General features: G+C 39.4%; 1 protein-coding gene across 17 annotated transcripts in view; it reads right to left on the bottom strand.

The window, feature by feature from the left end:
• Positions 1-26,772, bottom strand: part of ARPP21 (cAMP regulated phosphoprotein 21) — a 158,917-nt gene that overhangs the window by 45,799 nt on the left and 86,346 nt on the right. For 14 of the 17 annotated variants that reach the window (XM_033212973.1, XM_033212977.1, XM_033212978.1 and 11 more), the window contains 5 exons: positions 20,476-20,709; positions 12,527-12,711; positions 11,570-11,674; positions 10,312-10,572; positions 5,425-5,551 (listed from right to left, as the gene is read on the bottom strand). In XM_033212973.1, the coding sequence (XP_033068864.1) occupies positions 5,425-5,551; positions 10,312-10,572; positions 11,570-11,674; positions 12,527-12,711; positions 20,476-20,709 (912 nt within the window). Of the gene's footprint in view, positions 1-5,424; positions 5,552-10,311; positions 10,573-11,569; positions 11,675-12,526; positions 12,712-20,475; positions 20,710-26,772 lie in introns of those variants that run through there. The other 3 variants (XM_033212984.1, XM_033212986.1, XM_033212989.1) reach the window with 2 other exon arrangements.

The following is a 26,772-nucleotide window of genomic DNA, read 5'->3' as shown; positions in this document are numbered from 1 at the left end:
GGAGAATTCTAATAAACATTTAAAGAAGATTTAGCACCAATTTTACACAATCTCTTTCCAAAAATAGAAAGGGAAGGAACACTTTCCTATTCATTTTATGAGGCTAGGGTTACTCTGACACAAACCAAAATTCTTCCCCCAATTCCATTTAAGAACACACACAGGACTTCATAAGTTTTTTTTTTTTTTTTGCCTTTAGGAATGACCAAGGTTTTGGAGAGCTGAGAATGAAGCTAAGTATATTTCTTTTTAAGTCAAACTTCAAAGGAAATTTGGAGTTGGAAACCATCTAAGAGAAACTCTTCTTTGTTTTCTTTTCCTTTCTAATGTGTGATTTGAATGTAAATGTCTCAGCTGCTCTCTGCCATTTGTTGTTATTGACCAGCTCTACAAAGTAATATGGAACCCCAAGCTCAGTAGGGAGGCAGAAGATAAAGGCTCTTATATTTTCTGCTTTTAGGTCAACCTGTGTACTTGAACAATTAACTTAATATTACCTGCCTCTATAACATGGGCATGCTGGTTTATTTCCCACATGCCAGTTTTTATACGATCATCCATGTTAGCATATAAAGGTAAAACTGGTAACTATGTTTAAGGTGTTCCAATAAAATGCTTACCACATGGGCTTAAAACCAGTCATGTCTGGGGGTGCTTATCCCTACACAGTTAACTTTGAGACCCAGGATAATTTATTTTAGTTCCCTGAGGAATAGTTTCACCTATCTGTAAAGAAGGAATGCTATATTTCCCTTGTAAACTTGTGGTAGTGATTAAACTAGCCCACTAGACATCCCAAATCAATGGGAGATGTGATAATTGCCAATATTTCTGTGGCCTTAAATATGTTTCTCAACAAGAATAAAACTATAGCAACACAGGTACTAACTAAAAAATGTCATGATAGCTAACTACTAAAATAAACTTAAAAGATTAAGGAATGAAACGTTTGTTCATCAGCACTTCATTTCAATATCTGAACATTGAGAAACTCTGTTTTCAGTTAAGATATTCTCACTTCCAAGTCTTTCAAAGATAGAATGATTTTAAAACTATAGTCCTTTTATAAACAAGCCATAACCTGATAACTGATTTTCTTTTCTCTTTCTTTCTTTCTTCCTTTCTTTCTTTCTCTCTCTCTCTTCCTTCCTTCCCTTTTCTTTCCCTTTCTTCCTTTCTTTCTTTCTTTCTTTCTTTCTTTCTTTCTTTCTTTCTTTCTTTCTTTCTTTCTCTCTCTCTCTCTCTCTTTCTTTCTCCTTCCTTCCTTCCTTCCTTCCTTCCTTTCTCCTTCCCTCCTTCCTTCCTTCCTTCCTTCCTTCCTTCCTTCCTTCCTTCCCTTTCTCTCTCTCTCCTTCCTTCCCTTTCTTTCTCTTTCTTTCTTTCTTTCTCTTTCCTTCCTCCCCTCTTTCCTTCCTTCTTTCCCTCCCTCCCTTTCTCCTTCCCTCCTTCCCTCCCCCCACTTCTTTCATTCTTTTTCTTTTTTGACAGGACCTTGCTCTGTCACCTAGGCTGGAGTGCAATGGGATGATCATGGCTCACTGCAGTCTCAACCTCCAAGGCTCAAGCAATCCTCTCACCTCAGGACTTAAAACTCTACACAATGAATTTTTATAATGTGAACTGGACACTATACTATTGATTAAATAGGACATCTGAGTTCCCCTGAGGCAGAGGAGGGAGACATAAGTTCTTTATCCTGGTGATTTTGTACTCCTCCAAGTTTCTGGGACTACTGGAAAGTACCACCATGCCTGGCTAATGAGGCAGTGCATCTATCCTGATAACTGCTCTTCTACACAGACTTGGGCTATCAATAATTCCCTCAGAAGGAAAACTGTCTCCCCACTATTGGAGGTATCTGATAATGTCAGATTGGCAATAAACAAATTCTTCTGTTGGAGATATTTATAAATGGAAGGTTTTTCTTTTTCTCACAAATGTAGCTACAAATTCCAAATATCATTTTGCAACTCTACCATTTGATTTCTCTAAACTTCCTCAACATTAGTGTTTCCTTTTTTTTTTTTTTTTTTTAGATGGAGTCTTGTTCTGTTGCCCAGGCTGGATTTGGAGTGTAACTGCGTGATCTCGGCTCACTGCCACCTCCGCCTCCCAGGTTCAAGAGATTCTCCTGCCTCGGCCTCCCCAAGTACCTGAGATTACGGCACTCGCCACCACGCTCGGCTAATTTTTGTATTTTTTTTTAGTAGAGATGGGGTTTCAGCATGTTGGTCAGGCTGGTCTCGAGCTCCTGACCTTAGGTGATCCACCTGTCTCAGCCTCCCAAAGTGCTGGGATTACAGGTGTAAGCCATCACACCTGGCCCCAACATTAGTTCTCTTTATTTATAATCACCACCAACATAGGCTTCCTCTTCCACATGTTTAGAACCTTTTACCATGTGCTGATCAGACGAAGAGTACAAAATCACCAGGATAAAGAACTTATGTCTCCCTACTGTGCCACAGGGGAACTCAGGTGTCCTATTTAATCAATAGTATAGTGTCCAGTTCACTTTACAAAAATTCACTGTGTAGAGTTTTAAGTCCTAGGAAAGATGGAGTAACTGAAAGAGATTGCAATTCTGGCAAGAATGTAGGAGAAGGAAGAGAGGCTTTTTACTGCAATTAAATAAGGGTTAAGAATAGTGCCAAGAAGCAAATTCAGGTTAAAATCTCATGTGGCTTTAACTGAAATAATTCTGTCTCACTCTAATATTTAACCACATGATACCTGAGGATGTTATGACACAATCTGGTGTCAGTATCAGATGAAGATGGAAGAGGGTCAGATCCCAAGACACACAGCTGCAGGAGGCAGGAGGAAGAACAAGCCAAAACATCACTGTGGGAGGGTGACATGCTGATAGCAGCCCATAGTTTGACTTAAAGATGGAGAAGGCTTATCTTCTAGTTCCTTCAGAAAATATAACTTGTGTAGTTATCTGAAGAGGCTCTTTCCTCTATGAGATAGTCCATCCACATAGAGTTGCTCTCACAAATGACTGCCATGTCCATTTGGAAAGTTTCTGTTAGCCTCCCTAGGCTCAACAAAAGGCCTCCCAGCTGTAGGACCCAGAGTCTCTGTGCACTCTCAAAGAGCCACTGTGTGGGCTGGTTACCTGGATTTTATTAGCAGAAGCGTTTCTGTGTAAGGTCAGGGAACACCATCTGCTTTCCCAAATAGTGGGTACATTCATCACTGTGGTGGAAACTGTGTTGGGATTTTAGACCAGGTATCCAGTGTGGTGGTCACAAAAACCAAGAGCCAAAGGTCTCAGTCTGCATGTGTATACTAATGCCATCATTTCTGGGGACAATACTGTATATGATCATTTCACTTTTCTCACCTCCTCACCCTGTACAGGTCACATTAACTGGCACTCACTTCCTTGACACCCTAGGCACTGCTTTGCTTCTATATTGAGCTTGATGCTGCTCTAGAGTGCACTCTTCTCATTACAGTGTCATTATCTCACCTTGGGGGTGTCATTTTTGTGGTGATGTGGAAGAATGTGACAAACCAAAGCCACCAGGTTGCCATGGAATGTAGTTGGAGCCAGTTAGGTCTCTAACTGAATGGGGAAGGGTGTTTCCACATCCCTAAATTCTCCCATCGTGTTTTATTGAAGAGTAAAAAATGTCTCATATATTGTCTCTTGTTTTGACATCCGCTAATGAAGTTAGAGAAGAGGAGAAAAAGCAATGTAGAAGTCAGTGGGGGAGGCCTAAACTTTTTTGAAATCTAATTCTGTTGCCCAGTTATCATATTCATCTAACTTTCTCATTCCCTCCCATAGATCTAGAGTTTATGGGTTTAGTGGAGTCCAGCACATTTTGTAACATTTTGTATGATGACACTCTACCACAAGACTGAAATAATCTCTTTTAAAGTTGCCACACAATGGCACCAAACCTAATAAAAATCGTTATAATTAGATATCTGCATCTTTCTTCTTCTAAAGGCATTGGAAACCAAGAAGAAAACTTACCCATAACCTCTACACCAAGATCCTCAAGATGGTAAATTAACCCTTTAATTAACATTAGCATAAGATAAGATAGTCTAGAATGCAAGCAGCACATTTCTACAGCAGGTATCTAAACTGATAGCACAGTTACCACCAAAATGATAAAGATAATAACATTTTTCCCCAAATCAGAGAAAATATTGCCAAGTGATTTTCTTAAAATAAATCATTATTTGAAACCCTTTAGTGTCCTCAAAACACTGTAAAAGTCTAAAGTCAATTCAGAGGTCAAATATGTTCTTCCCCAAACTAATACAGTGCTGAAACAAGACAAAATCTGGCTGGAAGATACAGGTTTCTCTAATTCTTCTCCCACAGACTTTAAATAGGCCATGAGAGAAACCAAAGGACATGCAGCCATCCACAATACAGGGGAATTTAATTCTTTCTCCAATCAGACAGGATGCTAGCAGTGTCAGCATTAGTATTCTTAGGGTGTCTGTGATTGGTGCTAATCCTTGGCAAGAACTGCACTTTTTTCATAGCTTATAAAAATGGTACATATTGTGTATATATTACATACATGGATCTGTATACATTCCATATGCATAACATAGATTCAGTGCAGAAATCAGATCACGGAGCAGGCATCTATGAGCAGCAGCAAGGAGCACGTGCTCTTTACATGACCTACTTACGGAAGGCAGAGTGTCCCCGTCAGGCGGTCTTCAGCATGACAATTAGCAGTTTTTCTTGCAGTTTGGCCAGCAGGAATGACACAAACCTCTCCCTAGCACAAGTCACTCAGCCCTGTCGGGTTCCTGCTGCTCTCTGGGTAACGGCATTCCATTAGGAGTGTGACACAGTAGGGAAAGAGACCGGTTCACTGTGAGACCTGCTACTCACTCTCGTACAGTGTATCGGCCCCCCTTCCCACTGCACAGTGGCTGCCGGGCTCTGGGCAGGAGGCATGTGGCCATCATGAAAGTGAACCATGGAGTCAGAGTTCCACTGAGACACGCTGCATTGTCAGTAGCCTTCTTCTAAAGGCAGTATCTTTTAGCACGATATTGAAACAACCTAATTTGGTTCCCTAGCCTTAAGAACAGGGGAAGCACTCTCTTCAAATTGAAAAGAAAAAAATAAAAATAAAAGAAAGTATGAACTAGAAAGGTACGGATGTGGTTGACTTTCTGCTTTAACAGAAGAAGGATCAAAAAATAATTTATGGAGGCTGTTTAGCATGCATGCCAGGTATGCTAGTCTGACATATGCTTCACCTTCTTGCACCTACTACTTTTCCACACAGAGTCAATCAAATGCTTTGTTATCTTCTCTGGGTAGAGGAAATGTGCTGATTTAAATTGCCAAGCTTGGACACTCATCCAAAGAGTACAAGATTCACCAGCAAAAGTAACTGGGTTGAGAAGAAAATGGAAACAGATTCCAAGTACCTGCTTGCTGTGCTGCCTGTGGCATCTGCTGACTCCTCTGAGCATTGTACTGAACCGAGGCCATGGGCCGGTACTGTTGCGTGGTTGAGGTAGGGTACTGACCAGATGGATAATAATATACAGACATCTGTAGAAAAAAGGAGGAAGAAAGCAGAGAATGAGAACGTAGATAATGTAAATTTTTAAACATAAAATATGTTTTCATCTTATAATTGTGGTAGGTTGTGAAGATGGCCACCACAAACTTCTCCTATGCCTATATGTATTGGCATGCTACTTCTCCCGTAAAGAGGCAAAATCCATTTCCCAAACCTTAAATCTGAGCTGGTTCTGTGACTTTCTTTTACCAATGCCACGAGGCATAAATGATGTCTGAGACTTTCAAGCCTGATCCTAAAGAAGACTTGCAGCTTCCACATCTGTAGTCAGGGAACCCAGCCAAAAGACAAAGAAGTTCAGACTATTCTGCTGCAGAAAGAGGCCATGTGGGGAACACAGGTACCCCCAGTTGACTGGTTACCCTCCAGTTCCAGGCATGTGAGTGTAGCCCTAGTCAAGCCACCCCAGCCATATAGAGCAGAGATGAGCCATCTGTGATAAATCCTGCTCAATTGCTGACCTAGTCGTGATCATGCAATGGTGGTTTTAAAACAAGACTTTTGTGTATTTTAGATGAAACAAGAGAGAGTGAAACAGTTATCATCAACAACAAAAAACTACATTTAAAATATTATATCTAACTTGAGTTGCTTTTCTAATGGAAACAGGGGTGAAACATGAAAACTGCTGATCTGTAGCCTAAAAGGAGCAGGAAATGCAATTATGAAATATGACAGTCTCTCAAAGCACATTGCAGAATGATTGGTACGTACCACTATTCAAAAAAGTCTGTTCAATCTAAAAGGGGAAACATGATTAAAAAAATGCAGTTGATGCTACCTTCTTAACTTTCTTATGACTGAGAAGGAATGAAAGTATTCTGACTATTTGATTATGATCCAAATCAAATGTTTCCTGATCTGATAGACTTCTTTGCCTGGCTCAGTTCATTTATATTAAGGTCACTTTCTTATTAATCTTGTTAATTATTTTCCATCTCTGTGCTTCTGAGTTTTTGCCTATCATATTCTCTAAAACGACAACTGAGGTATCCTGGTAGACTGCTGACAAACATTATATACATAGAATAAAATTACAAGCCAATTATTTGAGAACTGTGATTTTCATGGTTATTTTATTTTTTGATTTGCTCAGATCAAATAGGAAACACTTTTCTATTTCAATACTGCTGTTGAAACGTATGTACCATATTTTACTGCCTCAGGATAAAGTGAGAACAAAATATAACTTAATCTGTATGAACCTGTAGCTCTGCAATTTCATGGAATCATGATGAATTATAACTGTGGCTACATAACATATGGATATTCAAGGGCAAGAGGCTGAATGATTCTAAAGCAATCTTGGGTCAGTATCTGGTAACTAAGTTATTGTACACATTGCTTATAGTGATTCGTTCTTGCTACTTCTCTCTTTTTTTGTCAGGCAGCATATAACAATAAAAAACAAATAATTCTGGAGTAATAATGGCATTTAGCTATGCTCTGGCAAATTCTGGTGCTGTTAAAGATGACTAGCAAAATGCATCAGATGCCTACCAATATATATTTTTTTCTTTTTTTTTTTTTTGGTGACTTTTAATTTTTTTTTTTTTATTATACTTAAAGTTCTAGGGTACATGTGCATAATGTGCAGGTTTGCTACATATGTATACTTATGCCATGTTGGTGTGCTGCACCCATCAACTCGTCAGCACCCATCAATTCATCATTTATATCATGTATAACTCCCCAATGCAATCCCTCCCTCCTCCCCCCGCCTACCAATATTAAAAATAAGAACAACTATCATCGAATTTATTTGTCCGCATTTATATTTATGTGTTTTGTAGGAAATAGCATTTTGCTCCTTTAGAAAAGACTGTGTCTTGATAAGATGTAAGCTCATGAATGTGATATCTATTCCTTGATCTCCCTTCTTATGTTCGATATAAAACATAAATTATCCTCAGGGATGAAGGAATTTATACTTATACATGTTGTGATGAGCACTAATGGTTACAATAAAAGTACAACTGCATGGAAAAAATTTTAAACTCAATTTTTGTTGTTGTTTGGTTTGTTTTTGTTCTTTTTCCCAGATATAGCTTCTGTGATACCTTTGCAAGCTATGCTAGAGATTTGGCTACTTGTATCCGGCGCCACTCCAAGGTGGCGCTTTGGTCAGCTCCTGGGAATGATGATCCCCTTCCGGATGAAGCAAATAAGCTCTTGGTTTATCCTTATCCTTTCTCAGAGAGGATGGGAAGAAGGCCAGGTTAACAGCAATCTTTTAAAAGATCAGTATGAAAGGTTTGAAAGGAGAGAGGTGAAGGGAGAAAGGAGTAAGAATAGCCCCAAAGGATGAAAGCGTGTATTTTCAACCAATCATGTTAAAATATAGAGAATCCAAAAATGAGTGGATTTGAAGAGAAAAGAAAGAAGAAACTATAAAAAAAAAATGGACTTCTCCCATTTCCCTTCTTCAACTCCCTCTTTGTCTCATCCATGTGCTTTTCACTTCACCTTTCTGGTGGGCATTTAGAAAGCATACATGATGAGTCAGATGAAATCGACCTTTCTATTTATTAAATAGATTCATTTTCTGCAAGAAATTTAACATATTTCCACATATGGTTGTAGACTGAATCTGAACAAAGTTATTTTCATTGTTCCATAGTTGGGTAATCAGATTTTAAAATGTTTACTAAATTGAAAGTTACAATGGGTTATAGCCTATACCTTTATCTGTGATTCTTCAAAAAGAATTTCACAAATGTCTAGACTGATTATGAACCATGGACACCTGTTTTGTCTACCTCTCTTTCTATCTTTCATAAAACCCATTAAAGAAGGAATGAAAGTATTTCTGTCACAGACACAACAGGGGTTATGGATTGCTTTTGTTTCTGCAGTGGATTAATATTGAAATCCCTTCAGTGAAGAAAGACTTTCCTTTTAAAATATTTATTTATTTATTCATTTATTTCACTTCTTGTGATAGGGTCCTGCATTGTTTTGTAGGCTGGAGTGCAGAGATATCATCATGGTTCATTGTAGCCTTGACATCCCAGGCTCAAGCGATTCTCCCACCTCAGCCTCCTAAATAGGTGGGACCACAAGAATGTGCCACCACACCCAGCTATATTTTTAAAATTTTTTGCAGGAATGAAGTCTCCCTGTATTGTCCAGGCTGGTCTCAAACTCCCAGGCTCAAGTAGTCCTTCTGTTTCAGCCCCCCAAAGTGCTGGAGTTAAAAGTCTGAGCCACCAAGCCTGGTTAAATTTTATTTATTTATTTATTTATTTATTTATTTATTTATTTATTTATTTAAAGATCTTTAATTAAACATTCTGCTTACATTTTGTTTGACAGCAGAAATTAGTAAGGACACTTAAATACTTTTCAGGCCAAAAGAGCTAAATTACTTTTTCCCAATAATGAAGCTTGAAGTTATTAATTTATCGGTGAAAGTATGAATACATTAATGAAGCCCTTCCTCCTGTAACTTAAACTTATTTTACACATCTTTTAAGATCCCACTTGCGAAGAGATATTACAGAGAAGGCAACTGAAGAGGAACGATTAATTAATCACTCAAAATAAAATGAACAATTTAGTGACAATTATTTCATGGTAGAGGGTTTTGTGTGGCTTGAAAAGAAAATAATTTATTCAAGATGTTAAGGCAGTGAAACAAATGATAGGAAGGTGACACTGCACTTTAAACAGTTCTTCCCAGGCAATACTTCATAATTAGGATGGAATTTTCCTGGGATCTGTGTGCCTTGAAAATGGACCAGAAAATGCCTCTGTGCATTTTATATCTTGACAGTAATCACTTCTAATATTCTGCAAGGGATACCCAAGAGAGCACCAGAGATGTTTGGTGGTGAACAGTAACACATAATCAGTCTTTGAGAAGACAGTAAAAATCAGTGATCTGTGGTGTCTTACATGCTCAAGTCAATTAAATATGATTAATGGCTACCTGTGAGAGACGTGTGAGCTCTGCTTCCCCTTAGGGAGAGAGAAGGACCGTGGATATCAGCTTACCTTCCTCCTTTATATTCATAGAGGAGCTCCTGCCTGGAGCAGCAGATTAGCCCCAGAAAATGCTTGTGAATTGATAAGAAAGGAAAGAACACAGTTTTGGAGCAGCAGCAAGAGAGTGTCTCTGTCGCCCGGGCTGGAGTGCAGTGGCCGGATCTCAGCTCACTGCAAGCTCCGCCTCCCGGGTTCACGCCATTCTCCCGCCTCAGCCTCCCGAGTAGCTGGGACTACAGGCACCCGCCACCTTGCCCGGCTAGTTTTTTTTTTTGTTTGTTTTTGTTTTTGTTTTGTATTTTTTAGTAGAGACGGGGTTTCACCGTGTTAGCCAGGATGGTCTCGATCTCCTGACCTCGTGTCAAAAAAAAAAAAAAAAAAGTCCTCTAGGTGCAGACCTTTCCCTTCCCCAAGGCTTTTCCTTCCTGGCAATCCCCTGAGCAGGACGTCACATGGGAGATAATGCTTTCTTCTGGTCCCTGTACCAGCAGCCTGGAAAATGGGATATTTCCCTGTGGTTTTCATGGGCAGTTGGATCAGTTACATTCAACTCACTTTCTGAGCCCTATAACTTTGAACAACTGATGCAAGAAAAAATACACTACTTCCTGTTGGTGAGGAATATTAATATAGACTAGAAAGGGAGGAGGGATTGAATCTGGTTATATTCTACATAGAAAGGTAAAGGTCAAAATGCATCAGAAATCAGCTGTAGGTCACAGGCATGAGGAAGCACACCTACCTGTGCAGGCGGAGGCTGTTGCACAAATCCCTGTGGTGAGGCAGGGGGCTGGAGGACCTGCTGGGAAATGGGAGGGCCAGAGCCTGAAAATCCTCCTGTAGGAAGCTGCTGGCCTGTAGAAGCGATGACATAGCTGTGCTGCTGGGCTGGCTGTGGCATAAGGGAGGATGGGTAGACAGGACCTGATGGGGGTTCAGGCGTCTCCCCCGAGGACTGGCGGCTCAAGGTCATCTGGCCAAACTGTGTTGCCACGTCGTCTCGCTGCAAGTCATGGAAATAAATGAGGGAATTCGCAGGATCAGTTTGGTAATAAAAGAGGCACTCTGAGGCAGACACACAGGACACATTCTTGGAGTTGTGGGAGAGACAGGAAGTACAATTTGGAAAAAGTAAAATAAAATAATTCTTCAGCCAAAACATAACAAGAGAACACAACATGATAAATCAGGTTTTAATCATCCCGAGTCAGAGACAGCAACAATTTTGATCCAAGTATTTCTCTTTCAATGGAAACAAATTATTATTTTTCCACTGAAGGCACAGGCTCCTCAGGATGGTGTTGTACACAAGAAGGGCTTGATGTTCTGTCCTGAAGGGTCAGCTTGTCTTCCCAGCAGAAACCACAGAATTTGCCTCTCCAGAACACCCATAAGGCAGAACCAACCATACTCATCACCCCCAGTGCTGCTGCAAAGATGGAGCCAGGACCAGTATCGCCAACAGGCTGGGTGGGATTATATTACTATATGAGGGAGTATTTGTTCACTGGCCTGATCTGAAATTTAGGAGCAATGCTCATCCTTTAAGCTGTTGTTCAAAGTGACCTAGTGACTTGAGGGAAAAATGAAAGAAAATTGGAAGATTGGAATCCTAGGGACACCTACATCAGGAGCATAGAGTGACGATGGTTCCCATCCCAACACCATCTTTGAGATCTTTCCCAAACCATCATGCAAAGTTCCTGTATCTTTCTGTTCCTGGTTTCTAACTCTGAAGGCATTCAGTTTCTGCTTAGCTGGTATATTCTTAAGAGGGTACCAGACCACAGAAGCACTCAGCATGGAACAGAAAGATGACAGAAAGGAAACCATTGTTTTGCAGAGATGGGCTGTAATATTCAGAAATGAGACATTCACACATACCCCCTCACAGTCAGCCCAGGCTCCCACTCAGTGTCAGCCAGTGGCACACAAAAAGGTACTAAAATCAGTGAATATGCTCTCCTAGGGGAAAATGTCATATACACATAATACAGTACCATGGGAAAGTGCTGCGTTGGAGACACAGGCAGGAGGTGCTGGGGAGGAAAAGAGACTGCCGGATATTGCACTGACTGGGAAGAAGCCTGCAGTCCCTGGACAGACTAGGGGAAAGAAAAAATCAATCAGGTGACAGAAAAGCACTGGGGTTGAAATCTCACAAGATGTACACCACTGTCCTTCAGAGGCTGTCGAGGTTCAGTGTGCTCCAGAGGGGACAACTAGCCACCAAAGAAAAGTCAAGGTTCTGAAAGACCAGAGCCAGACATACTTGAGAGAGGCTCATTTGCATTTAGTGATTATTTCTTTAAGAAGTTACTGATATACATTTGATATTGTTGGTTAGATCCTCTGGGTCTGAAAATATTGCCCCAAAACAAATAAGTAATATCAAAAATTTAAAATGAGTTTCACTCTAGCAGCCTACCTGAGATACTTTGGGTTTCTATGGACACATCTATGTGTCTTCCTAGCAAAGGAAGGCGGCTCCGCAACTCTCTAAGAGGAGTATGTAGGAACAGCCAGTCCTCCTTGGAATTGACTGATTTCTGTTCTTCCCATTGATGAAGAATTCAATATTGACTCTTTGCAGACATGAGCATTTGATTTGTGATGGGAATGGGGGAGGAAGATGATGCAAAGACCTAGAGTTCAGTCTCTGACAAAGGCTTCTCCATATATTTAAAAAAGGACATTTAGACCTAAGAAAAAATCATTTATTCTCCCTGCTTTCGTGCCTTCAACTTGCAAGTTACTGGATGGGACACTCGCCTCTATCTAAACTTAAGGATCCAGATAAAATCCTGTCAATCTGCAAAGAATTCTATGCTGTCAGGTTTTATTTATGAGACTTGAGTGTAAAATATACCCTTCTCCCTGATTCAGTGCTGCTCTGAGGACTATGCAGCCTTCATCTCAGGGTACTTCCCTTCCCTGCCTTCCAATCAGCGCCTTACCTGAGTGACCAGAGGGCCTGCCATCTGTGGCTGTGGTGGCTGGACCTGCTGCTGGGGCTGCGGGGAGGGCTGCTGCTGTGGCGGCTGCTGCTGGGACTGCCCCACCATGGCGCTTCGCAGGGGCTGCTGACTGCTGGGTGGGTTGTATATTGCAGGAGTTCCATCGGGATTCACAAAGGGCTGGCCTGCAATGGAATCAGAGCTTAGTCCACGCAAGCTTCTCAATCTCTCCTTTGACATAAAGAATCACTCTGCTAGACACTCAAAAAGTAACCTAAAGTAAAGGGGCAGGGCAGTGGAAATCTAAGACCCTAAAACCTTCACCAGTGTGAAGGCCTTACTGTTTGTGACCCATAGCTTAAGCTAGGTGACAGTGGGAGCCCATAGCAATTTAAGAAGCGGCAAATAAATCGACAACCTTCAGGGAGCTTTGCCAAAGCTAAATGTATCTGTGGATGGAGGTACCCAGTGGAGAGGCCTGTGGAGAACCAATCTTTATAAAGTTAGATGTTTTGCTGCGCTGCACCTCACAGCCATTAGCGAGATAACATACACTGAAGGGTAACGACTGCTTTCCAGTTACACACCTCCAGCTACATTCAGTCACAAGTTATTTACGAATACATTTATTTTGCCGCTACTAAGCCTTGTCACCAATTCAGAATCATTATCAGTTCTTCCAATAAATATACAATGTCACATAACACATCCATTCACTCATTTCTTGAAATAGACATAAGCAAGGATACCCGGGGTTTTAGATTTTAAACGTAGTACATCACAGAATCATCTTGTAATGGAAAAGCTAATATACACATTCTTTTCCTTATAAAATGATGGCATGGTTTACTATTATTAATACTACTATTCATCATAGTATTGCTTTGTCTTTGAGGAGTATTTTGTAGTGTACAAAATAGCGTCATTTGAGCCTCATTACAATTCCTGTGAGGAAGAAAGGTATCATTTCTCTGCTTTTTAGAAGAGAAAATGAAGTCCCATTCCTGGAAAAATTATGGGAATACAAAGCTGAAAGGAGAAGAGTAAAGTGCAATAAAGGAGGGGGTGTGGGAGTGTAAAGGAGAGAACAAACTGATTTTGCATGTGGCAAGCACAGTAACAGGCACCTTACGTGTATGATCTTAGCTCTCCTAACAACCTGCAGATGCGTATTCTCATTTCCACTTTAAAGAAAATTAGGACTCGGGGGGACCAAGCAACTTATTCAGAAATATAAAAAACAGTAAATGAGAGAACTAGAAAATGACCCTGGTCAGTAAGACTTCAAAGTCTATTCACTTTCCATTATGCCAAATTACTGAAGTGAATTATCCAATTTTACATAATGAGTACATGGAACAATTGGGTAATGATGAAAAAAAACCCGTGTCGTAACTGAAAATTATTGATCAATGAATGAGAAGTCAGATGAGGCGAAGGGTGTGTTTCAAGGTGAAGTAACACCCAGTACTGACAGATCAATAATGAGAAGCATCAGAACATGGGGAAATGGATTGGCAAACTGTTCACAGAACTACTTGTGGGTCTTCTCTTCCCTTTTCAGTAAGTCCTGTAACGTTATTAGAAAAGGAGCAGTAGGAATATTTGTTTACAAGTTGAAGTCACAGAAATATTCTCTAGGAACCTGAGCAAAATACCTAGAGAGAATGGGGCTCACAGGATGGGGTCGATGTTTCAGTGGAAGGTCCTCCTTATCTTGGCATAAGGGAGATAGTGGAGGCAGCATGCTGAGCTCTGCCCTAGCACATACTCTAAAGCATCTCAATCCATACATTGTTCTGATACACAAGGCTTGCATGAGTATTCTTATCCAGGGTAAGAAGTGTGTGATGGCAGAGAAAAGAACAGCAGCCTTATTCGTCAACAAGATAAATAAAGAACAACCAAGGATCTTCAGTCACATGAGAAAAATTTGCAACAAAAGGGAGCAAGGGTCAGGCACGGTGGCTCATGCTTATGATCCCAGCACTTTGGGAGGCCAAAGTGGGTAGATTATTTGAGCTCAGGAGTTCAAGACCAGCCTGGGCAACAGAGTGAAACTCTTGTCTCTAAAAACAAATACAAAAAATTAGCTGCACATGGTGGTGCACACCTGTGGTTCCACAGGAGGCTGAGGTAGGAGGATCACTGGAGCCCAGGAGGGAGGCTGCAGTGAGCCAAGATCATGCCACTGCACCACTCCAGCCTGGGTGACAGAGTGAGACCCTGTCAAAAAAAAAAAAAAAAGGAAGATAGGTAAAGAATTTAAAAACTGACCCAGAGAAAATGAAATATTCTAGTGAAAAAAAGTACATATGATATTCATACAAGAACAGACTGTTATAACATGGGAACTAAGCTAATTAACTAAGTGAATATTGTAAATAAAGGAAATCAGTCACAAAAGGGCATCTACTGTGAAATCTCATTTATTACCTACAAGATCAGGGAAACCTAATCAACGGTAACAGAAGTCAGAACAGCAGTACCTCTGGGAGAGCCTGAGGAAACCGAAAGGAAGATGAGATATACTTTGGGTCTTATTCTGAGTGAAGTTTACACTAATTTTCACATATGCAAAAATGTATTAAGGTCTGGACTTCAGATGTGTGCAGGTCATGCACTTCCCCTATATATTGTATAGTTCAATAAATTAAGAAAGTAAAATGGAGCAAGTTGGGGAGGGAAATGCTGAGATTGTGGTAAGGCCAAACAACATGCTCACTCGTAGAGAGCAAAAGCCTTGACTTCAGATCACTTAGGAACAGTAACCAGAGGTGAGTATTCCCCATTATTAGCACAACTTTTGAGTACAAATATATTTGTGTGTTTGTAACAAGAAACTTTAAATGTTGCATATTCAGAAACATATCTAAATCCTAATCAGTTTCATAACCAACAATAACGTGCTGTGATGGGGAAGCAAATGTGCGGGAATTATATTTGCAAAACAGTGACAACATCAACTGTTTGGTCTTGCTCTCTCTTTTTTTATGTTCTTCATTTTCCAGGCACTTGTTTTCCTATCACGTAGCTGCATTTTATTGTTTTAAATGAATGTTCTTTTTGGAAACTAGCTCTCCTCTAGCTTCAAAACTGCAACCCATTTTTCCTCCCAAATCAGCAATTTGAAAAATGAATTTTAAAAGCTCAATATTAAAAAATCTATCAGCCCATTTAGTGTTCTAATCTTTAATTTTCCTGTGTTTCATTTGTCCTATATTTTAAAAAGATAAGACAAAAATTCTAGGTACTTAACTTAAAAAAAAAAAATCACAAAGGCATACAACTCCATCTGGAATTATTTCAAAATAAGTCTCATGCTGTGCACACACACACACACATGCACACACATACACATGTACATGCACAATGGAAAGGAAAAAGAAAGGATTTTTACTATATTTTTTACTATATTTCTGTATGGTTTTGATTTACCCCAGTGAAAACTAAGGAAGTATGAAAAACTGATCATAACTAGAATTTTAAAACATAATCCCAAAACATTCATGTGTCTTTTGATAAATTCTAGATGCTCCATTTGAAATATGATTAATATGCAGTGGGCTAGAAGAAGGAGCTGTTTCTAAATAATTGCACATAAAAAGCACTAAGGATTCACTTAAGTAGAGAGAGATGGCAGGTTCTTCTGGAAAGAGAAGGGAGTACAAAAGATTGATTTTTATGCTCACCAAGGAGAGATGGCAAGAACTGAGAAACATGAAAGAAGATGGATGCTAGAGAACAGAACAAAGCAATTTCCTAAGCGACCCGGGATAGGTGACGACTGGTTTTCAATTCAGGTAATGACAGCCTCTCTATATTCTAGGATTTCTACCAATCCAGATGCAATTACACTGAATACAAGCAATTAGTTTGAATGACAGCTGCTGAAGACTAAAGAGGAAAAAAGGACTGGCTGGCCCTCGGCCTAGTTAGCCTAGAGGAGGTTTTCATGTCAGAAACTGCACAAGCACGCTCAGCAGGCCTTGGCATGGGTGCTGGCATAGGTGAAGAGAGCGCAATGACAGAAATAAGCCAGGGCAGTTTGAATGCAGAGCAGGCACAGAGAAAAGTATTAAATGCAGAATGCTCATTCCTCTCCAATATATGACATTAGGTGAAAAACTACTCTACTATCCACATCAACATGAATAATGGGTAGTAGATATTATTTCAATAATAACGTAATTATTGAGCACCTGCACAGTGCCTAAGACCTTGCCATCAATTTCAGGAAAGCAAAAAAAAAAAAAAAAAAAAGCAAATAAAAAATAACTAAGCATGGACCCTCCTCACATGAAGCTTCTACACGTATTGGTAACAAGGAAACAGACTAAGGGCAATTCACACAAGAAGTGAAGAAATCCCATGCTCTTGGTTTTTAATACAAAAGTATTTCTGAATTTACCCTTCCGTCAAGAAGGGTAACTATTTAAAAAGAGAGAGAAGGGGTGAGAGAAAGAGATTTTCTTTTCCTAGTCTTTAGAAGGTGATAGTCAAATTGTAAGGGAGCTACTGATTATGGGTAGACAAGGATTAACTTAGACCTTACAAAGATACATTTATAGACAGAACACAAAATTCACGATTCATTTAATTTAAAAAGTATAAGAAGTTTGGATTAATAGATGCTAGAAGTTCTGATAAAAATAAAAGTATAGAGCTTTGGAAGTCCATCAGAAGCATTTGAAAGACAACAGCTCTAAAAAGCTCCCCAAAGTGAAGGCCCTGCAAATGACATGATCTTACATAATATAGTCTTGAACTTGCACCAGATAATGGCCAAGCAAAATATCAAAATGACATATATGAACATTAACAAGTTTTTGAGGGATGCCAATGCCTGTTGGCATTTCTGGATTGCACTGAGTTGAAGTAAAATAGCCCAACAAAGCTGAACTTTCTGCTAAAAATTTCCAAAAGGAGGCTGGGTCCAAGACAACCAGAGGAAGATCAAACCCAAGATTCCAGGCTTGCCTTGCAAGAATGAAAATGTTATACAGGGAAAACTTTGAAAAACAGCCTCTGTGACACATCAGTCATCCAGATGCCTGAAAAGCAAAGAAAGAACAGGAAAGAGGTCCTAAGTTAGAAATGAACCTATTGAAAGTTGAGCCTGAGGCCAGACAAAATTAAAAGTTATGGTTATATTGGGGAAACTGCAAGGGTATATGTGAGTGGGTTGATTTCAGTGTGCCAAATATTTAGTACTTAGTAAGAGCCAAGTCAATTGTGCTGACAAAGGAAGTTTCACTTTTGTTTCATTTAGTAGGCACATGATTGGCAGATACCTTAGTATTTTTAAATTATTACTTGTCTTATTCTTGTTTAAAACAGATGTTTTATCAATTATAATTTTGCACATGAACCACATTCCAAATATATGACATTAGCTGAAAAACTGCTCTGTTATCCATCCCACATATATAATGGGTAGGAAATATTCCTGCAATAATGATGTAATTACTGAGCACCGGCACAGTGCCTAAGACTTTTTTATCCATTCTGGGCAAGCAACAAATAAAATAAAATAGCTAAGTATGGCTCCTCTGAACAGGAGCGTGAAAGTGTGGTGGTAACAAGGAAATGAGCTCAAGAGCAGTTCAAATGAGAAGCAAAATAGTCATATGATCTTGGTTCCTAACACCCAAGTATTTCTGTTGTGTACTTGGCAGAAAGGTACTTTAAAAAGGGTGAGAGGTATAGTTTCTAGATTCATAGCAATGACAGAAAAAGGAGATGAGTTCCAGCCCAGACGAGGCTAACCTTTAGTTTCAACAGTAAAAGTCATATAAGAAATTGGATAGGCAGATACATGTACATACACACACATACATATACTAAAGATATACCTATACATATAACATGTGTTATATATAATACATATATGTACATACACATACATGTGCATATTTTCAATTTACAGAATAAATATATTCTAGAAAAGAGGAAATATAATTCACCTTGCATCTCACTACTCAAAAATAGTATACAATATATGCATACATTTCCTTTTGGTTTAGGATGTTTTAAATCTAGCATTTGTCGGATCAGAAAAATATGTATGGAGAAGCTGTTCAACAGTGTTATTAAATCCTTTTGCTTAGTTGGGATCCTTTTACAAAAGAGATATTTTGATAACAGCTCTAAATGACTCGGTCCAATGAATAAGAATTGGGACTTGGCATCAAACAATATTCTGTTTCTTTTTTCTGTAAACAAGATTATAGATGATAATATACACATACACATGCACAACTATGCTATCATTAGAAATAATATTCCTGCATTGTACCCTAAAAATACTCTGTTGAGCTTTTACAAAACACTCTGTAATTTTGCTTAAAACAAACCACTCAAAACAAGTGGTTAAAATGTTTGCTTTTCTGCAAGCCCTCTATCTCAATTAAAAGTGAAAGAATTTCAGCCAACAAAGTCAGACAGTACTTTGATTCATGTTCAAAGTAAACAATATGATCCTGGCCTTCTTTTAATTTTCTTTATAGTGCCTACAATAATCCAGATAAAATACAAGCAATCTAAAAATCCTCCTTAGAAGTATCTAATCTGAAGCTTTCAAACGGTTTTCAATAAAATGATTATGCCTTTCTTTCCCCAAGCTTATAGCATTTTCAATATGTCTCAATCAAACACCATGACTTGGGAATGTGCCATACGTTTTATGAAAATGTGGCAATTATTCAAGTAACTATTTTACTACAGTTCTCATGTTTCTCTGAATTTCCTAATTACTAGTAGCACTATGTTTGTGAGAAGATTGAGTCAGACCATTTTTATGAGATACTTACCCAGTTTTGCATTTTCGAGTTTAGCTAATTGAAGAAATAGTCTGGAATGATATAAACCAAACTTCAGATCTCTTTCAAGACAACTCCATTTATTGCCAGTCCCTCATAAAGACGTCCTAAGAAGTGACTAGTCAATGTCAAGCTTTCTAAGCCAGGGATTCTCAGCCATGGTACTGCCGACATTTTGTTCCATATAATCTTCTGCTGTGGAAGTCTGCCCTAGGCTTTGGCGGCTGTTTAGCAGCATTGCTGTACTCTACCTACTGGGTGCCAATAGCAGCCCTGTTCTCCCCAGATCATGATAATCAAAATGTCTCCAGATAATGCCAATGGCCTTGGCGACAGAGACAAAAATGCCCCAGGTTGAGAAGTTTTCCCCGCATATAAGCAGATAATTCCGAGTTCTTTTGCTGATGTTAGAATCTCAAAGCCCTCAGTCTTTTGAAATCAATGTGGAAGTTAACTGACCCACTAGAAAAATGAAAAATTAAACAACCAATGGCCATTCATCATGGAAGAAACTATAATCATGAACAATTTTCTAAACCCCAACAAAATCAGTGTAAGCCTGACATTTCTAAAATACACAAGAATTTTCTCTCTGTATTCTCTTCACCACCACTGTTTCGTATTCCTCTCATAGGAGCTGGCTGAAGTTCTAAGGTTAAAAAGCAACTTCTAGAGTTAATGGTCACTATATATCTCAATTGATACTTCAATTCCAGAAATATTCTTGGATGCAAAAACCCTTTTGACATAATACAAGCTAATTGGGGATTTAGACTGAGAAACACAAAGTTTTAATTACTATATCCCAACTCATCACACCATTTTCTCTCATCTTAGCTCTTAAGCATGCATGAGAGACACTGTAGTAAAAGAAAAAAGAAAAGTGGATGCTTCTGGAAGTATCTATATCTACAAATCAATACAAATATTGATAGGAAGATATAAATATAGAGGTATAGATACTGCTATAAATCTGCTCTTCCTAAACAAAAATGCTTCATAACAGTTCATGCAACTAGCTTTCCTGTTCAGGAATTTTCAGAATACTTGCTCGCAAATTCATAAGATCAAATGTAAGAACAAACTTCTGAAAGCCTTGTATCCCTGATAAAGCAGGTAGTAACTCACCTGTGTGTGGATTAAGAAGGATGCTTCCAGGGGGGATGCCTGTTGCAGCTTCAAGTGGAAGGAGGATGTAGCTGGTGCTGCTGGGAGCAACCTGGCCCCCTATTCCATTCTCTGGATAAGGCACACAGCCTGGAGAGCCAGCTGCCACGCCTGAGACTAGAGGTGTGCTCTGGAGAGGGGGATGGGTGCGGGACAGCGATCCTGAGGAGCCTGCACTGCTGGAAGACTCAGAACCTGGCATAGGGATACAATCAACAAATCATTCAACACACAGAGATGAGAGAAAGCACCAATCTGAGTCTAACTGCTCACTTTTCTGTGACGCATTATTAAAGAATTCGAGACTCATGCTGTAGGATGAGATTAACTAATGCCCCTCCCATATTTTGGCCTCATATTTTATTGAAATATTTGCTACATATTTTTCAGATGTGTCAGTTTTCTGAGAAAACAGGAATTAAGAATGAGAACTTTCTCTCTCAGCCTTTTCACAAACTACTAGGGTGATAAACTGATAAAGGGTACCCGGAAGCTCTGAACTCAGTACCTGAAAACTCCGTCGTATATCCCCAAGTAATTAGTACCATGGAAATGTCTTACTAAGCTGAAATAATATGAATAAAATGACTGGGATGGAGGTTAAAGAGACTGCACCTTAAGGAAGAGCCTTGCAATATGAAGTTTGTGTGCATGGTTCTGAAGTACTGGTTCTCTGACACCTATACAGCTGAAGTCTGAAGGAGCCTAGTCATAAATAATCTGTTACCTTCATGTGTGAGTAGAAGACCTGGGAGCATAGTGTATAAGAGCAAACACATTTCAACATCAAATAGGATCTCTTTTAAGGAGTGGCATGGTTTAGGAGAATGTGATTGAGTGTCAGGGAGAGACAGATGAATCAGGACTCTGACTTTTTCTAACCATCTGACCAGGGGCAACTTTAAACCATTGAATGTTATTGTTTTTTTGTGTAAAGTTGAAACTTCAGATATTAACGATTTAAACAAACAACCAAAAAAAGATGGGCCAGGCACGGTGGCTCATGCCTGTAATCCCAGCACTTTGGGAGGCTGAGGCGGGTGGATCACAAGGTCAGGAGATCGAGACCCGCCTGGCCAACATGGTGAAACCCCATTAGCCAGGTGTGGTAGCATGCGCCTGTAGTCCCAGCTACTCAGGAGGCTGAGGCAAGTGAGTTGATTGAACCTGGGAGGAGAGGGTTGCAGTGAGCTGAGATGGTGCCACTTCACTCCAGCCTGGGTGACAGAGCAAGACTCCATCAAGAAAGAAAGAAAGAAAGAAAGAAAGAAAGAAAGAAGAAAGAGAGAGAGAGAGGGAGGGAGGGAGGGAGGGAGGGAGGGAGGGAGGGAGGGAGGAAGGAAGGAAGGAAGGGGGAAGGAAGGAAGGAAGGAAGGAAGGAAGGAAGGGAGGGAGGGAGGAGGGAGGGAGGGAGGGAGGAAGGAAGGGAGGGCAGGAAGAAAGAAAGGAAGAAAGAAAAGCAAGGAATCAAATAGATGGTGGGTATTATTATTTTATTATTAATGTAATATATTTAAGTGTTAATGATATTGTACTGAATTTTACATATTTGAAGAAGTCTTATTAATATGGCTAAAAGGTGGACCAAAGAGGGCTTGGCCTTATAATGACTGAATATCCTTTAGATGACACAGAATAGTAAAATAATCGTGATGTTTATGGATTCCGAATTTTCAAACACATGGGTAATAGGAACAGTGTGCAGAAGCCCCTAAGGTGAATCTAACAATCTCTTCTGTCTCACCATTATGGACAAAAGTAGAAACATATCCCAATATGTCGACTGGGCACTCATTGGCATTTCACTACAGCAAGAGACAAGCAGCTCTAGTATCCTTAATCACAGCTCTCCTGGGCACTAGGTATTAACCAGAGCAGCCAAGAGAAAATGCACTAAGTAAAATTTATATTACTGCAAATTCAAACTAATAGATTACTTGGGTAATATCATAGGTTGCAAGAATGTAGTACACGAAGCTGATTAAAACATCAGCCTACACTATTAATTATTTCATTAAAAATACATTCTTATGTATCATTAAAGTCAAAATATACAATCCGTCACTAACACTCTTTTCAAGATTCTAAAATATGCCCTTAAACTAAACTGGAGTTCTTTTAAAATAAGTGATAGGAACATAACATGTAAGTGCAGAGAAGAGGGGTAATTGGAGAGCATGATAATTTTTAGGAGAACGATAATATTTATTGACAACTTGGTATGTGTAAGCACTTGAATAAACACTTAAATAATAACTAATACTGCCTCTACAGATAGGGAAACTGAAGCATAAGGAAGTTAGGTAACTCAGGTCAGCTCATATAGCTAGATAATGGCAGAGCTGGAATTTGGTCTATACAGACTGACCTATAGCTCAAGCTTTAACCACGACCCCACATTGCCTCTTGAAATTGTACATATGCATATACCATGACCTGTCACAAGTGTTCTCAGTTGGGCATCTTCTCTGCTTTCCCCATGACTTGATTATTAATAACGATAGTTTTACGTCAATTCAGGATGCTCCATCGAAGTGGTTTACAGTGCTGATGGGGCTCTGAATAAGGCATGCGGAGAAAAAGTAAAAAATGTAAAAAGAATATTGAAAATGCTAATAACAGTTTTGAGGCTGTATCACTGAAATTATGACTCTGTGGTCATATTCCCAATGCAGACTGTAGTGTGTGTTTATGGGCCTGCTATGTATAATTTGATGCTATGTTACACATTTGACGCTAGAGTCAACAGCAACAACATAAATAATTCAACAAAACCTCCTGTACCCAGGTATTTAATGTTATACAAACATGAGTCAGCTCATCTCCAGATTGAGGGGCTAGGCACGGAAAAATAGTTGGGGCCAAAGAAGCACGTCCTAACTCAGATTTGAACTGTAAGCTAGTGATGGCATGGGTGTGTGTGTTAGGAGGGATGGGTTGACGCAGACAGACTGAAGTGTCACAAGCCAATCCAAAGAGTAATTTAATTTTGGCTTTAGAAGGATGGCCATTAATCACTGATTTACAATAGTATACCCTTCCCTTACCTAGGGGAAAAGAAGCAGCGTCAACGGGAGAAATGAGAAGACTATGTAAATGATTTGATTCCACAGGTTAAAGAAAGGAAACCTAAATTTGGCTTAAATTCTCTGCACGTGCAAAGATGAAAATAAAGTCAAACCTCTTCAAAAGGATGACTCAGCAATCAACATACAGCCAGGATTTAGTAACTGGCTGTTCTGATTGGCTTTGAACATTAATCACCAAGGCCAGGGATAGCCATATTCCACACATAGCTGATGTTGCTAAAGTCTGTGATAAAACACAAATGCTAGTAAAAGGCACAGGATTAGAAGTGTTCAAAGATTTTTTAAAAAATGAAATTGACATTTGAGAACTTTTAAGATTTAGAATGCCTGAGAGTGAAAAGTATTTCTGGTTTCCTTTTTTCAGAGGTTTAATGATAACCATGACAAATATTTATACAGTATGCCTATGTGATAAGCACTGTGCTACTTTCTCTACATGAGTTGTCTAAGCTAATTTTTACAGCAGCCTCATTTTGAAGATGAAAACTGATCTTCAGATATGTTAAATAAATTTCCCAAAGCTCAGTGTGTGGTAGAATCTGAGCTCAAACCCAGGCAACTTGACTCCAAAGATGGCTCTCTAAGCCTGTAGGTCATGTTCATCTTCTTATCATTTAAGCAAGGCCCAGATAGGGGCCAGGGCCCTGACCAAGCCTGTGCCAAGTTCTAGGAGATACTAGATGAAAATTCCACGCTACTCACAGTGGAAAGCTCAGAAACTGAAACTGAACCCTAATGGGTAGCCACAGGAAGGACAAAAAAGAAGACATCCGAGTGGCTAGGTGAGAGACTCAGGTGAACTCTCAAGAAAAAAACAGAAACTGGGAAACATGACAAAAGATAGAAAAGGAGATCACGAGGCAAAACAAAATGAAAAACCAGGAAAGGACAGGGCAGAAGGGGAAGGACATAGGCAGATTCCCTTGGAGCAGAGGAAACATTCCCATGGAGGAAGGATACTGGGTTTTAATTCCAGTTCTGCCACTTACTAGCTGTGCTTTCTTCAGGAAGTGACTACTTTAGACCTCAACATACCCTTTTGTAAACTATAAGGTACCAGACTAAATGGTGAGCAATGGTAAGGAAGATGACCTTAATGTTCCCCTCGGCTTGACCAAACTTTTCATTGGTTTCTTCTAGACTAGAGGCTCCTCACCTCCCTATCCTTACAGCATTTAGGCCCCTTTGAGATGTAAATCTCCTAACCTCTAGCCACTTTTACAATCCATGAAGGTCCTTCTTAAGTACCTGGGAGCCATCCCTTTGAAATCTAATTGTCATGAAAAATAGAGCCCCTATCTCTCAATTTCTGTGGGAGGATAGGAGCCTAACTTCCACAGCACCAATTAGCAAGTACATATAGCCTAATCACATCACCCAATTTCCTCTATAATGTCCTCCAAAATTTTGCCACTAGCTCACCCCAGTGCTTGAAGACTCTCTTGCTTTTTGATTCAGTGGAGCTCAGTTCTCTCTCTAAAAAGAGAGATCATAGTCTTGATCCCTGTTGCAATAATAATGAATACATTCTCTTTTCCCTGCAATATCTTCTGCAATTTTTCTTTTATGAGGACCACAAATCATAAAGGTTTTATTTCTGAATTATATAATTCAAGAAAATATTTCCAGATTCAGGGGGTCAGTGTTCAGTAGAATAATCTAAAGCTTCCAAAATTACAAGAAGGAAGAGAATATCCAGGATGTATTAATGTAGTAATAAAGATAAAGACAAAGAAAAGGAAGTGGTAGAAACACGGGGTGTCTTGCATTGGATCAAAAAATACTCCAGGATGTGGGCAAGGAATGTGACAATAGCAGGAATACCCCTGCATCCAGAAAACAACAAGCCAGACCACCTAAAATCATTAAAACAAACAAAAAAAAGGACATTTTATTTCTCTAGAGCAGTTGTTTTTGAAGTGTGGTTCCCAGGCAAGCAGCATTGGCATCAACTGGGAACTTGTTGGAAATGCAAATTCTCAGGCCCCATCCTAGACCTTTGGGCTCAGAAACTCTGTGGGTGAGTGTTGCAATCTGGGATTTAACCAATCCTTTGGGTGATTCTGATGGAGCTAAAGTTGAGAAACCCTGCTTTGAAGATCCAGATGGGGGAACAATAGTGACAGTACAGCTAGGCCAATGTGGTAAGAAACAGATGTCATACTCTTATTTCTCAACCACATTGCTGTTAACAAGAAACAGCTGAGGTTGCCGCGCAGGTATCATTCAAGTGCTTTCGGTAAGGAAGATACAATCACATCATCTGCCTCCAGAAATGTATGCTGGGCATCTGGTAGACAGCCCAGGCCTCAAGAGAATGTGCTTGTACATTCATACTTCAGTAATATGCTTCCTTCCAAAATGTAGGAAAACGTGTTTCCAATGTGGAAAAAGTCTCATTATTATCTATTTAAAGCTAGAATCTATGTACTTAGAGGAGGAGAAGAGTAACTTAAATGTCACAACTCCAGACTTGGTTTCTAAAAGGTCATAAAAAAAAGTTTGCAATTCCACTGTGAACAATTAGGTAGAAAACTGAAAACTTGTGCTCTTCTGAAGCTCCATGACAGCAAAACTGACAGCTTTGCTTCATAAATCCATCTTGGGAAATTGTAAGTTTGTTTTGACATCCTACCTTGATCTTCTTTAAGTTTTTATTCCCTTTCCATGCCTGCACTTTGACAAGTTTTCAAATGGAGACACTTAGATTAAAAAGAACAAAAAATCTGAAGCACTTACAATCTCTAATCATTCTTCAAAGAACATGGCATTTTAACATTTTTGAAGTGTTTTAATGTTTCCAAAGAGCTTTGCTTTGGAAGTGATTGGGGGTTGGTGCATGGAGAATGACTATTAATTTAAAAATTTTAAGAGCTCTTTTGGTGTGCTGGAATTTTTAAGTGCACCATTTAAATCACTTGGTTTTCGCATCTTAAGGAAATTTAAAACTATTAAACCTATCTTAGTTTACAAGAGCTCAAGTGTACCACAGTGGATTTTCCTTACTTCAGTTGCTACAATAGTGGAATATGAGAGCAATTAATTAGAGTAAGAAATCAAGAACTCACCAATTAGTGAATAAAAATTGCAGAAAGGCAGTGTGAACCTATCTGAATCTTTCTGAGAATCAGGGTGTGTATATTATGTAGTGACTGTAACTAAATGCTAT

This window comes from Trachypithecus francoisi, unplaced genomic scaffold (genome assembly GCF_009764315.1).
Source record: "Trachypithecus francoisi isolate TF-2019V2 unplaced genomic scaffold, Tfra_2.0 Lachesis_group0, whole genome shotgun sequence".
Classification (NCBI taxonomy): domain Eukaryota; kingdom Metazoa; phylum Chordata; class Mammalia; order Primates; family Cercopithecidae; genus Trachypithecus; species Trachypithecus francoisi.
This window is presented reverse-complemented; position numbering and strand designations above follow the sequence as displayed.